This window comes from Schistocerca serialis, chromosome 1 (genome assembly GCF_023864345.2).
Source record: "Schistocerca serialis cubense isolate TAMUIC-IGC-003099 chromosome 1, iqSchSeri2.2, whole genome shotgun sequence".
NCBI classification, from domain to species: Eukaryota; Metazoa; Arthropoda; class Insecta; order Orthoptera; family Acrididae; genus Schistocerca; species Schistocerca serialis.
This window is the reverse complement of record NC_064638.1, coordinates 1,174,620,473-1,174,635,938: the sequence shown is the minus strand read 5'-3', so window position 1 is coordinate 1,174,635,938 and position 15,466 is coordinate 1,174,620,473. Positions and strand designations below refer to the sequence as shown.

General features: G+C 41.7%; 1 protein-coding gene across 1 annotated transcript in view; it reads left to right on the top strand.

The window, feature by feature from the left end:
* LOC126456323 (trypsin delta-like) overlaps positions 1-15,466 on the top strand; it is a 44,796-nt gene that overhangs the window by 17,882 nt on the left and 11,448 nt on the right. The window contains exons 3-5 of the mRNA XM_050092076.1: positions 2,985-3,120; positions 11,555-11,671; positions 15,110-15,265. Coding sequence (XP_049948033.1) covers positions 2,985-3,120; positions 11,555-11,671; positions 15,110-15,265 — 409 coding nt within the window. The remainder of the gene's footprint in view (positions 1-2,984; positions 3,121-11,554; positions 11,672-15,109; positions 15,266-15,466) is intronic.

Here is a 15,466-nt window from a genome sequence, read left to right as displayed (position 1 = left end):
GCCTCCTTGTGATTCAAAGATTTGTGTTGACAATGACGCTTTTTGCAGTGGATTTGTTGTTGTTGATGTTGGAGAAATATAAACAATGTGATGGTGTAGGCTGTCTGGAAATAACTGAACAACAAAGTAGCAGGAAGGGTTTAGCGTCAAAATTAGTTGTTGCGTGCAGATCCTGCAATAAATTTACCTCGAAAATGACTTCGAACATTGTGCATAAGTCACATGATGTGAATTTGAAGTTAGTGTATGCAATGCGTGCAATAGGAAAAGGAAAAAAGGCTGCTCAAACGTTTTGTGGTTTGATGGACCTTCCTCTTCCTCCCTGTAGGTTCAGCAAGTACATAAAAATACTTTTAGATGCCTTGACGGTTGTGTCTAAAGCGTCTATGAAACGTGCAGTAGAAGAAACTGTAAAAATTAGTGGAACCAGGGACACTGATGTTGCACTTGATGGGACATGGCAACGTCGAGCACACCGTTCCTTGAATGGTGTTGTACGCGCTACTTCTCTGGAGTATGGAAAAGTTGTTGATGTTGAGTGCTTATCTAAGTTTGCCACACCTGACATGGTAACACTGAAGAACATATTGAACATCAGTGTTCTAAGATTTATGATGGTTACAGTGGAGGTATGGAGTGTGATGGATCTCTAAAAATATTTCAGAGGTGGTGCAGGGATGAAATAGTGAAGGCAGCAGAGGATCAAGTATGTATAAAGACGAGGACTAGTAGAAATCCTTGGGTAACAGAAGACATATTGAATTTAATTAATGAAAGGAGAAAATATAAAAATGCAGTAAATGAAGCAGGTAAAAAGGAATACAAACGTCTCAAAAATGAGATCGACAGAAAGTGCAAAATGGCGAAGAAGGATGGCTAGAGGACAAATGTAAGGATGTAGAGGCATATCTCACTAGGGGTAAGACAGATACTGCCTACAGGAAAATTAAAGAGACTTTTGGAGAAAAGAGAACCACTTGTATGGATATCAAGAGCTCAGATGGAAACACAGTTCTAAGCAAAGGAGGGAAAGCAGAAAGGTGGAAGGAGTATTTAGCGGGTCTGTACAAGGGTGATGTACTTGAGGACAATATTATGGAAATGGAAGAGGATGTAGATGAAGATGAAATGGGAGATATGATACTGCGTGAAGAGTTTGACAGTGCACTGAAAGACCTAAGCCGAAACAAGGCCCCGGGAGTAGACAAAATTCCATTAGAGCTGCTGATAGCCTTGGGAGAGCCAGCCCTGACAAAACTCTACCATCTGGTAAGAAAGATGTATGGGACAGGCGAAATACCCTCAGACTTCAAGAAGAATATAATAATTGCAATCCCAAAGAAAGCAGGTGTTGACAGATGTCTAATAAGTCACGGCTGCAAAATAGTAACATGAATTCTTTACAGATGAACAGAAAAACTGGCAGAAGCTGACCTCGGGGAAAATCAGTTTGGATTCCATAGAAATACTGGGACACTTGAGGCAATACTGACCCTACGACTTATCTTAGAAAATAGATTAATGATAGGCAAGCCTACGTTTCTAGCATTTGTAGACTTAGAGAAAGCTATTGACAATGTTGACTGGAATACTCTCTTTCAAATTCTGAAAGTGGCAGGGTAAAATGCAGGGAGCGAAAGGCTATTTACAATTTGTACAGAAACCAGATGGCAGTTATAAGAGTCGAGGGACATGAGAGGGAAGCAGTGGTTGGGAAGGGAGTGAGACAGGGTTGTAGCCTCTCCCCGATGTTATTTAATCTGTATATTGAGCAAGCAGTAAAGGAAATAAGGTTCGCCGATGACATTGTAATTCTGTCAGAGACAGCAAAGGACTTGGAAGAACAGTTGAAAGGAATTAACAGTGTCTTGAAAGGTGGATATAAGATTAACATCAACAAAAGCAAAACGAGGATAATGGAATGTAGTCGAATTAAATCTGGTGATGCTGAGGAAATTAGATTAGGAAATGAGACGTTTAAAGTAGTAAAGGAGTTTTGCTATTTGGGAAGCAAAATAACTGATGATGGTCGAAGTAGAGAAGATATCAAATGTAGGAAGGAAAGCGTTTCTGAAGAAGAGAAATTTGTTAACATCGAGTATAGATCTAAGCGTCAGGAAGTCGTTTCTGAAAGTATTTGTATGGAGTGTGGCCATGTATGGAAGTGAAATGTAGACGATAAATAGTTTGGACAAGAAGAGAATAGAAGTTTTGAAATGTGGTGCTACAGAAGAATGCTGAAGATTAGATGGGTAAATCACATAAATAATGAGGAGGTATTGATTAGAGTCGGGGAGAAGTGAAATTTGTGGCACAACTTGACTAGAAGAACGGATCGGTTGGTAGGACATCTTCTGAGGCATCAAGGGATCACTAATTTAGTATCAGAGGGCAGCGTGGAGAGTAAAATTCGTAGAGGGAGACCAAGACATGAATACACTAAGCAGATTCAGAAGGGTGTAGGTTGCAATAGGCACTGGGAGATGAAGAAGCTTGCACAGGATAGAGTAGCATGGAGAGCTGCATCAAACCAGTCTCTGGACTGAAGACCACAACAAACAACAACAATCCGTCATTCAGGCACTGAATTCACGCACTGAATGTGTTGTGACGGAAATTACTCTAAAACAGAACAAGCGTCATTCCGACAAAACAAAAATACTATGACCATCTGTGAACAAGAAAGTGAATAACAATGCACATTTGAGGGACATTAAACTAGGCGGAGTCACTACACGGAATTTTTTTCACACCTGTGTAACTAAGAATTCCCGGCCCCCTGTTCATACGTAGTTTTTCTAATATTTTGATGTAAAGAATAAATTCCTAAATTTTCTGACACCTTTTTTTGTAATTACCACATTTAAACACTTTTTGAAGGCATAAGGTAGGGTTTAAAAATACTTTACCCACATCGGGATTAAGCCAGTCACATGTGATGTTCGTAATATTTTTGTAGTCGCATTGGACCTCTCTCTGTGCAGCGGTGGTTCCGTGGAAGTTCTGGCGGGCACCACCAAGTTCGATTCGGGTGGAACTCGCCACAGCGTGGAGTTCGTCGAGGTCCACCCAAAGTACAACAGTTCAGACTCCTGGGTGAATGACGTCGCCGTCATGAGGGTAAGCTCTGCTTCCTCTTTCTGTAACTCAGAGGCATTCACACCATCGTTCCCCTAAGGATCCTACGCTTCAGTGCATGCAACGGTTATGTCAAGCTGACTTTTAAGTGTTTTAAGAACATTACAGTGGTTGGCTTTCGATCAAAAGATTTATGTAAAGCTGATTAACTTACAGAAGAGGAAATAGTTCGTGGAGCATGACAGAAGTGCGTGTAACTTAAAAGTATCTGCGATCTTTTTCGTCTTATTTAATCTGGGTTACCCATTTGAGCAATGCGATTCTGTCGTAGTGTCCCAAATACGCTTTATAGAGCGGCATGATACCACTGGATGTGTAGATTAACTGGGAGTTTTAAGCAGCCACACAGTGGCTAGAGCGGTGAGTTCTCAGAAGCTCAGTGTCTGCTGCAGAGAGGTTAGGTTGCATCAGTTCTGAAAGTTTGAAATAGAAGTCATAACAGATTACTTCAAATCACTTACACAAAAAAGGTTCGTAATACAAAGCTGCTTATTCTGTTTAACGAGATTACTGCGAGTGAAAGGATTAGTTTATTACCTTCATTTGTAATATGAAAAATATGAGACAAATTTTTTATTGTGTGGAACATTTCCTCTCTTTGTCGACGTGGTAATTCTATGGACATTTTACTGAGAAAATAAGTGAAAGTTTACAATTCCCAATCTCATGTAATATTATGGCCAAGAAGGAACAAGGATAAATTTAGGCAAAACTGTATGATGAATTGCAAACTGAAGAAGTTTTATGTACTAACATTTTCATGATATCTAGGTGTGTAGAATATTTGTCACTTTCCAGGTTATTTTATTTATTTACCACTCAGTTTTATTGTCCATAACTGACAAAATAAATGCTATGTTCTCATGAAGTACTTTGGCATTTTTTAAGCACAAACTACACTTTTTCGTGATGACTGCATTCACTTTTCAAATACAGCTGAGATTTTTTTCTTTTTCGGTTACATTTCCATTAATGTACGTTAATGTTTCCTTAATATACACAGTTATTGTCATATTTGCGTGTAAGAAAGACACTGCGCGAAATTCTAAGAAGGTTGCAACGAAAAATAGGCGTCGCTATGATTTCGCGTTTGGTGCGTATTACTTAATATGTTGCTGCGTATCAAATTTAGCTAAGATATTGAATTTTCCTTTAGACTTGGATGGAGAGCCATTCGTCATCAATCTCGAGGAAATTGATCTGATGTAACAGACTCATTTGCGATCACGCACACCAGCGATAAAGCCAGGGTGAAATATTCACAACATTCCTCATATTTCATAAACGATATCATGAGATATCATGAGATATCGAAATTGGATTTGGCAAATGATAGCCCGCAAACAGGAGAGCATTTTGACATATGGTTATAATGAAAAACTTCATTGCTTACCATGTTCTTCTGCTAACTACAGACACTCTCGGTGAAAGACTGTAATTTTTAAGAGCCTTTGATAGCTGATGCAACGAGAACTACTACGGTTTTTGGAATAAGATAAGTGAAGACATTAAAGCTTTATTTTTATTCGAAGGGTGCGCTTTATCAGCAACTATTGAAGCTACTTTTCCTCAGTTCCTCACTTAATAAACGCAACAAACCATTGTTTCAGAATTCTCTCGCAATTGCTTCTGCACAACATGTTAGTGAGGTGAGACTGTGTAAACTCCGTTGTGTTTTCGCAAAACAAAGATTTTAATATGGAAACAAGAGAAATGTAGGCTTTGTTCAAAACTGGCCGCTCATGACGATTCTCTGGAAGTTCCAAATGGTTAAGAGGCGAAAATAAATCTCTGCTTTGGTTGCTGTCCAAAGCAGAGGTGACAGATCTTTTTGAATGGTCACCATGAAAATGTGAGTGTGGAGGGCTTGTAACGTGCGCTTGGGGCACACAATACTCATTAAAGCCTGTACTATGGTAAGTGAGTGGGGTTTACCTTACGAGACAGGATTTTGGTATAGATATTGACCGCGTGTACCTGAATGGTGGCAAATCAGACTTACACCCACTCTGTAATAACAATGATACGTCAAGTAAGTCCGAAATGCAACTATACGTCAGGACGGACAAAACGCAACACAGAAGATGCTACCAATTTGTTAAGAATACGGTCGCCAGCCTAATTAGGCAATAACTGAGTTTCTTCCCTGTACAAGTTGGTGTATATTCATGCAAAACAACACGTAGTAACACTGCATAATATAGTAAATTTTAGAACCAGAAAATCTATTGAACTGATAGTTTCGCTTTCTGTACTGATATGGAAAAACAATGAATACATAACACTACACTATAATGTATACTACAAAACTTCGTATTGTCTAGTGATCTGATTAAAATCGGGCATAGGTTACCCTAGAAATAGCACTTTCGAGCCACGCACAAAATGTCAATTTTGATAAAGATAAAACACTGATAAATTATGACTTATATATTGACTTTAACTTTTGCTGGTCAAACCAATGTGGAACACTTCAGAATTCAAATGAATAAAAAGGGGGAGGGGGGGGACCCTGAAACTGTTATGATTACTATATTAAAAAATTGATTACTGAAATTATCATGCGTTCAAGATTTCCAGTATATGAGTTACTACTCTTTTTATCTTATTTACTGCTCTCGAAACAATTAAACTTCATTACTATATCAATATTAAAGTTATCTTTCAACTTGGTTAGACCTTCATTATTCATTTGCTGGTTCATTAACAAAACAGTTCTTTAAACACCATTCTAACATAGTTAGGTCTGCAAGTAATTATTATTAACACAAAATTTAATTTTTCATTTCGGGACACTCGGATTGCACAACATTTGGAAAGGACCCTATCTAGGTTAGTTGTGAGGATAAATAAATGATAGGAAAGTTCTGGTAAAATTTAAGTTGTTATTGAATAGTTCACTCTCTGGTCCATACGAATACAGTACTAAAAGTTTCAACCTGCTTGTATCGATGCGGCGGTCGGCAGGCGGCGAGATGGCGAGGTACAGAGCACACATACAACCCCAGCTATGGCTCTTAACGTATCGGCACTTTAATTCTTCTTAGCGTCGCAATACTTTTCCATTTAGTGCCTATGGAATTTTGCCATGCTGTGTGGGCGTTGGAACGGCATACCCGAGGCTCAATGAAACTACGTCTTCCAGCAGAGCCTCCTCTCTCCAGAAGGTGTTGCTCAGACCAATGCCAAACTCCAACTACTACTGCTGAGCCCGTTGTGCCGTGCAGCGCCCGTGCGCATTTTCCCGCGCTCGCCTGCCATCCACCTTTTACCGCTCCCTTACAGACAGGGTATTCACCCGAGGTTTTGCATTCTACATATCCTAACACATTGCCTACGTATGGACCAGACGCACAGTTACAATTTTAAACATCTTACAACAGTCTCAACATTTGTTACATTTCAATTCAATCACAATACTACTTGACATTTGACATAAACATTAATTTTCACATTGAAACTCGTTTACAGTTTTCTTAACACAATGGCATGAAACAAAAAAGAAATGAAAGCAGAACATCAATTACTCAAGTTTATCGAAAAATCAGAAGAAAAAAAATTACTTATTTGTACAATAGTACAGCATTGTTGTTGTTACAGGCTCCACTTAATATTTGCAATAAATGCGAGAATAGGCGTTAGTTTAGAACAGTACTTCCACTCTAGCACTCGGCATTTCCCCTACAGTGCCTGTCCACAACCCCCACCACTACTGCTCTCCCTATGTGCCCTGCTGACTGCACATCTACCAGCCACGCTATTCTGAACGCATTCTACTGACCGTGACTAGCAGCAGCGAGTGAGTGAGCAGAGCCACAGCTGACAGCGACATGGTCCTAATGACGCAAGATGGGTGGTCCGCTCTATAGTGTGGCAGCTCTACTTACAGCAGGACTGGTGTACACTGCCCGTGCCCCAAGGCAGCTGGCAGGAGCAAGGAGGGCCCCGAGTCGAACCTGGGACTCTCGGAGGCTGGCATGAGTGTCTGGCTATGGCCACAATGGCTGCCCTCGCCTCAGCGGATCCAGATCGTAGCCCAGAAACATCAGGACCAGCTGACAGTTCATGGACCAGCAGCTTCATCTAGCCGATTGTATTGCTCAGTGAGGCTGTAGCTGCTGACTGGTGACTGGCTTGTAGACTAGGCCAGACGATGCAGAGCGCCGACGGCATTCCTGGCAGCAGCTGAGCTGGGAGTATTTACACTCACTCTTTCCAGGTGTGTTACGACAGAAGGTTACTTTCCAGCATATAGATGTCTGCGACGGAATTTTTTTTGCAACCAGACTTCCACATGTCGTCGTTTCTGCGTCACAACCTTTACTCGTGCACACAGTATCTAATTCGCACACAGGGGAGGACATTTTAATTGACAGTCGCATTGTATCGATCTTCTTAACAACACAAGCACTACAATAACATATTTTTCTGCCGATGGCAGACATTACATCGTTCTTCTTAACAACACATACATGTATAGCAACACGCTGAAAACATTCATGTCAATTAGTACCAAAATCTGTATGTGTACATACCAAATATTTGCATGGTACATTTCAGGGACTTTACTAAATTTCAGCTTTACGTTTGTAGCTTATATCCAGTACTAATCAAACTGTTCATTGAGTAAGGAGAAAAGTAACCAAGGAGAAATTTGGGAAGAGAATTAAAGTTCAGGGAAAATAAATAAAATTTTTGAAGTTTGCCACTTTCACTGTAAGTCTTTCAGAGACAAAAAAAGAACTTGTGAGAGCAGTTGCACGGAATGTATAGTCTTCTGATAAGGGGTTATAAGATGAACATCGACAGACGTCAAACAAGGTTCTTGGAATTAAATCAGGTAATGCTGAGGGAATCACACTAGGAAAAGTGACACTAAAATTAATGGATTAATGTTGCTATTTGGATAGCAAAATAAATAATTATGGCCAAACTACAGAGGATAAAAATGCAGACTTACATTAGCAACAAAGGTAATTCTGAAAAAAATGGGAATTTCTTAATATCGACTAAAGGAATTAATTGTTAACAAGTATTTTCTGAACGTATTTGTTCGGAATGTATCCCCATACAGAAGTGGAATATGGACGATAAACAGTTACGACACGACGAAAATAGGAGCTTTTGAAATGTGATGCTGCAGAAAAATGTTGACGATTGGAAGATAAATCGAAAAAGAAATGAAGGAATACTGATGCGAAATGGGGAGAAAAGGAATGCATTGCGCAATTTTACTAGAAGAAGGAATCGTTTGATAGAACACTTTATGAGCCAGGAAAGAAGTTTCAGTTTCCTAGTGCAGGGAAGTGGAGGGAGTGGAAGTGGAGGGAGTGGACGAAATAAAAATTGTAGAGGGGAGGCCAGAATGTGGTACGCACATTGAAATGGATGTAGCTACTCAGAGATGGAAAGCCCTGCTGAAAATAGATTAGTGTTGAGAGGTGTATTAAACCAGTCTTCAGACTGCAGACCACAACAACTGCAACTTGTATTTATGCTTCCTCCTGTTTATTTCTTGGACTAAGAGTGAATAGAATGATTGCTATATGAGTGCTTGGACATCACGGTCTGTATTTTTTGCTAATATTTTGAAATATAACAACACAAAAGCTTTAAAATGTATTAAAACGAAAGTTAAATCAAATAATTAGTATATTGTGACCACTATGAGACACTGAGAAAGGTATTTAAATGCTACTGAATTCATAATTGAGCAGATAATTGATTTTTGTATTGAAAACTGAATTATGTATAATTTTTATTTTAGGTACACTGTAGTTTCACAGGCTATTGCAAATAAAGAGGTCAAAAATATTTTTATTCTGTTCAATATTATGTTGTTAAAAAAATAAAACACAAATTTTTACCAGTTTTTTGTACTATCTACTTAAAAAATTATCTTAGAAGTCTATATTTTCTCCTAGTAATTTAAGAACATATGATATGCTCCAGCTTAAAATATTTAATGCATTGTTGTATAATCTAGTTCACTGTGTAGGCAAGCAGTGTATTACCATACATGTAAAATTTTCTTACTGTAGCTTTAATATTGGATGATATAATCATACCTAAGTATGCAAAACCGTTTATGACGAGAAACTGAAACTAAATATTTCTATGTCAGTTTCTTCTCAATTATAACTTTTCAAAATGTTACAGCTCTATAATATAGTTGATTCTGTGTGTCATTTACACCATCTTTAGTCTTCTTTCTTTTTGTAATTCTGGCCTCCTTTGTCACTCTGGCAGCAGCTTTTACAGCTTCGATGACACGTTCTCTATCTGTTCATAGGAACCCCATTTTCTATGTTGTCCCAAGCTCTGATGCCTGTTCCGCAAATGGCTTTTAATCTGCTTGCTACTCCATCTTTAAAATATAGTATGGCATCCATCGAACCAATCTGAAAAGCTGACATGCCAACAAAAACAGTTTTTAGCAAGTGCTCCCAGATGCAGCTATTGAAACATTCATTTCGATTCTACATTTTGGCATTTGCATTCTACATTTAGCAAACATTTTTCCGGGAGTTGAGAATTTGAACGAGCTCTATACCTTCGCTTTAGTTCTACTATATTATTTTCTAGCATGGTGTCTCCACGTGAATGTTTTTGTCCATTTTGTTCACACCCATTGCACTTCCACTACGAAGTACATCCTTCTGGGTACAGGCCATGCTGTGGATGCTCATCCGTAGGTATTCTACGACACAGAATGACCCAGATATCTTTTCTCATCTCACTGTCTTTTTCATTGTTTTCCTATTCTATGAGGTTTTCTATTTCTGATTTGATGAGTCTGTCTTGTACACCAGTTGCTTTCCCACTGGAAAGTTCCTTTCCAGATATATTCCGGCAGTGTTTCCTTCGTTTTGGGCCCATTCGCTTCCGATAGTGCCCTGTACACTACGTATTCTTTAAATTCAGTTTCACCACATTGCGTAGCAGCCACAACTGCCTTTAGAGGCACCATCACCATGGCACCGAGTGTATGATGTGCCGTGTCTAGCAAATGATATATTTATTTAGAGACTGCCAACTTGCTTTCCATTCCACCACTGGAACCTTCAAAGTTCTTGTCATATTTGTGTCCATTTACGTTCTAGACACAACTTTGGCAGTGTTTTGTCAGACGCTCACAGTCTAGCGCCTTGCTGGGGTAACTGCAACAACTACACTGCCAGATGTATGGCCCCGTTTCTGTCAGAAACCGCCCAATGCAACAACAACGTCAGTATATTGACAAATGTCTACAGTTTCGTTTGCTGCCCTCTGCATAGAAGAGTCACTGACTTCTGACTTCTGTTACGGGATTATGCAAACGTTTATAATACCTCTCAAGTTTGACATGTGACGATAGAGAATTCATCATGTCAGAGAATACCTGAGCTACTTTTCTTCCCTTTCCAATACACCTCATGAAACAAGCGAGGCGGATATTCACTTCACAATATTCTGTGTTCATTACATGAGACGTCATTGCAGTTAACGTAACTTCACACATTTAGCATTCCACTTCAAACTGACCGGTTTTTCACTATTACAGCATACATTTAGCAACAGACAGTAGCAGTTCTGGAAGTTTGCCATTATTGTCACTGTTTTCAGCGACAGCATCTTGTTAATTTTCGGTAAGATGTTTCAACTTGTGTTTCGAAGCACTGCCTGGAGACCTTCCAGGCCTAATCTCACTTCACTATAGCGTAACAATTTCTTCATTGTTAATACGATTTCCAACAACATGCTTGTGCTATTTACCGTAAAATTTACGATTGTAATTAATTTGGTTTTCGGGATTTTGCAATGCAGAATTGTTGAAATACATCACAACAACAAGTTCACAAAACGTACGTGCGCGATTAACGTGAGTAAACTGAAGTAAACGTATTGACGAAAAGATCGACTGCCATAAATCTCTGCTCGCATTACAGTCCATAGGGTCTTTACGGATATTACACATACAAGTAGCTATGAAAGTATAGGTGACAAAATTTAATAGAGAGACATTTTAGGCAAGGCTTTGTGTTTGGCAATAGTGTGACAGCTAGACAGTTGAAAAGAACGATCCACATCTGCTTTAAAAAGCCATTTAAACACGAAAATCATGTAATACGAAGAAGAATCACGGAACTGTATTAAAAAATTTTCTGAGTGCTCATGACGCCCATGTCCTCTTAATAACTGTGTACGAATTTTAATTGATTTAATGTAGACTTCACACTATGAATAGCACGGTAATTAGTTTTTTTTGTAACAAACTAACATTAAAGCCAGTATGAAACCGACAGGAAAGTCAGATTCATTTAGTACAGAGATATTGACAAGCATGAAACGCACGGATGTGTTCTTTGGAGTTTGGGGAAATGTACATACACAACTTGAACTGTGATGTGTTATTTTGTCGGTTTCATGGTTGCAGGTGTCGCCTCCATTCCAAATAGATAACGTGACCGTGGCGCGAATACAGCTGCCTGCCGAGGGAGAGGAGACGCCAGCTGGAACCAACGTCACGGTGATCGGGTGGGGACGCCTCTCGGTATGTACCACACATTCACTTTACTTCCCCTCTCAGCGTCTCCTGCAAGTGTTTCATATTACGCTGCTGCGGCCTTTTCTGTCTCAGAGAGCTGGTTCCTTGCACAGTATAGTTTTGTGTCTGCATTGCCGATACTGGCAGCGAGTGAAAGAAGAATGTAGTCGGCGCATCGTACAAGGCCAGCCACCGTGTACGATTTCCCTGTCCAACAGGTGGAGCGCCAGTAGTTCAAATGTCTCTAAGCACTGTGGGACATAACATCTGAGGTCATCAGTCCCCTAGACGTAGAACTACCTAAACCTAACTAACCTAAGGACACTACAAACATCCATTCCCGAGGCAGGATTCGAACGTGCGACCAGCGCAGCAACGCGGTTCCGGACAGAAACGCCTAGAACCGCTCGGCCACAGCGGCGGGCAGCGTCAGTAACAGATGTTATGCCTTCATTCCGTGCGACACTGCTTGCTGACCTGTTATTTCGCCTAAAATATTGGCAACTTCTTTCTTTTTTTTTAAGAAAAGGCTTTCAAAAGGCTAAGGCTTGTCTCTGCAGTCACAGCTTCCTCTTTTGAGCAGCCCTCTTCATCTCCGTGTGTGAAAAACATCTAATCTCACTGACCATATTGTCTTAAGTAGAATGTTTCCAGCCATCCCCTCGGTTACTTCCCTAAGATCAGGTTGGCTTCGGGGGACCAACGAGTTTCACTTTGCGTTGGCATATAAGTTTCAGTAATTATTTCTTCTCTCCTACTTCTCGTAAGGGAGAAGAAATGAAAACCTCGAGTTTTTCCGATGACATTGTAACACTGTCGGAGACAGGAAAAGACTTGGAAGAGCAGCTGAACGGAATGGACAGTATCTTGAAAGGAGGATATAAGGTAAACATTAATAAAGGCAAGACGAGGGTAATGGAATAGTCGAATTAAATCTGCTGATGCTGAGAGAATACGATTAAGAAACGAGACACTTAAGGTAGTAGATAGGTTTTGTTGTTTGGGCAGCAAAATAGCTGATGATGGTCGAAGTAGAAGGGATATAAAATGTTGACTGGCAATGGCTAAAAAAAAGCGTTTCTGAAGAACAGAAATTTGTCAGCATCTAATATAGACTTAAGTTTAGATTAAAATCAACAGCCTAAATCGCAATAATATTTGTTTATTTACGGGTGGCGGTAGTAAGTTCCTATGGGACCAAACTGCTGAGGTCATCGGTCCCTAGGCTTACACACTACTTAATCTAACTTCAACTAACTTACACTAAGGACCACACTCACACCCATGCTCGAGGGAGGACTCGAACCTCCGACGAGGGGAGCTGCACGAAGCGTTTCGGACTCTGGTGCTGGCAACTCACCGGTTTCTCACGTGATACGGCGATCGTACGCCGTATACGATCGTGGTATCACGGGAAAACCGAGCAGCCGCCAGCACGAGCCGTAGTGGGCCAAAAATTCTGAGGATGGCTTCAACATAATCCGAAATCTGTAAATAAACAAACTGTTGATTTTAACCTAAATACACTCCTGGAAATTGAAATAAGAACACCGTGAATTCATTGTCCCAGGAAGGGGAAACTTTATTGACACATTCGTGGGGTCAGATACATCACATGATCACACTGACAGAACCACAGGCACATAGACACAGGCAACAGAGCATGCACAATGTCGGCACTAGTACAGTGTATATCCACCTTTCGCAGCAATGCAGGCTGCTATTCTCCCATGGAGACGATCGTAGAGATGCTGGATGTAGTCCTGTGGAACGGCTTGCCATGCCATTTCCACCTGGCGCCTCAGTTGGACCAGCGTTCGTGCTGGACGTGCAGACCGCGTGAGACGACGCTTCATCCAGTCCCAAACATGCTCAATGGGGGACAGATCCGGAGATCTTGCTGGCCAGGGTAGTTGACTTACACCTTCTAGAGCACGTTGGGTGGCACGGGATACATGCGGACGTGCATTGTCCTGTTGGAACAGCAAGTTCCCTTGCCGGTCTAGGAATGGTAGAACGATGGGTTCGATGACGGTTTGGATGTACCGTGGACTATTCAGTGTCCCCTCGACGATCACCAGTGGTGTACGGCCAGTGTAGGAGATCGCTCCCCACATCATGATGCCGGGTGTTGGCCCTGTGTGCCTCGGTCGTATGCAGTCCTGATTGTGGCGCTCACCTGCACGGCGCCAAACACGCATACGACCATCATTGGCACCAAGGCAGAAGCGACTCTCATCGCTGAAGACGACACGTCTCCATTCGTCCCTCCATTCACGCCTGTCGCGACACCACTGGAGGCGGACTGCACGATGTTGGGGCGTGAGCGGAAGACGGCCTAACGGTGTGCGAGACCGTAGCCCAACTTCATGGAGACGGTTGCGAATGGTCCTCGCCGATACCCCAGGAGCAACAGTGTCCGTAATCTGCTGGGAAGTGGCGGTGCGGTCCCCTACGGCACTGCGTAGGATCCTACGGTCTTGGCGTGCATCCGTGCGTCGCTGCGGTCCGGTCCCAGGTCGACGGGCACGTGCACCTTCCGCCGACCACTGGCGACAAAATCGATGTACTGTGGAGACCTCACGCCCCACGTGTTGAGCAATTCGGCGGTACGTCCACCCGGCCTCCCGCATGCCCACTATACGCCCTCGCTCAAAGTCCATCAACTGCACATACGGTTCACGTCCACACTGTCGCGGCATGCTACCAGTGTTAAAGACTGCGATGAAGCTCCGTATGCCACGGCAAACTGGCTGACACTGACGGCGGCGGTGCACAAATGCTGCGCAGCTAGCACCATTCGACGGCCAACACCGCGGTTCCTGGTGTGTCCGCTGTGCCGTGCGTGTGATCATTGCTTGTACAGCCCTCTCGCAGTGTCCGGAGCAAGTATGGTGGGTCTGACACACCGGTGTCAATGTGTTCTTTTTTCCATTTCCAGGAGTGTATAACAGTAGATAGCTACACTCCACAGACAATTTTGTCTAAATTTATGATAGACTTAAGTGCTAGGAAATCATTTCAGAAGGTATAGGAGTGTAGCCATGTATAGAAATGAAACACGGACGATAAAGAGTATAGAGAAGAAGAAAATAGAAGTTTTTGAAATATAGTGCTACAGAAGAATGCCGATGATTAGACGGGTAGATGATGTAACTAATAAGGAGGTACTGAATAGAACTGGGAAGAGAGTTTCAGTATAAGTCATATGTTTCCCTGTCTGGAGTGTGGTTCTCGAGATATTTTGATTTCTAACTTCAGTGACCTGTAGTGTGTATGAATATTTGCTCAAATATTGAGTCCCAACAGCTTAACTCTCTAATGGCATCATTAAGTACTGAACTGCTTGTAACAAGGAATATCAACTACTAACATTTCGACTGCGACGGCGGCTCCTCCTGCTGATCCGTTGCACTCTCACTAAATGTCGCTCCACTTCCACAGTACGGAGGGGCACGCCCAAACGACCTGCAGAAGGTTGACGTGCAGGTGTGGGACCAGCAGCTGTGCGCCACGCTGTTCTGGGACGGCTTCGAGAACACCGTCTACCCAACCATGCTGTGTGCCGCAGGCGTCGAGGAGCAGGCGTCTTCGTGCAGCGTAAGTATTTTGAACGAACGCATGAATTTATCCAAGAGGATAGGAAGGCGTCAAGCGAATTTTTATCTGCTTTCTTAAGTAGATGTACACTGTAAGACACACATACACACACACACACAGACACACACACACACACACACACACACACACACGCATTAACGCACTGTGAAGGACTATCGTGCCCAATTCTGTCGAATTGGC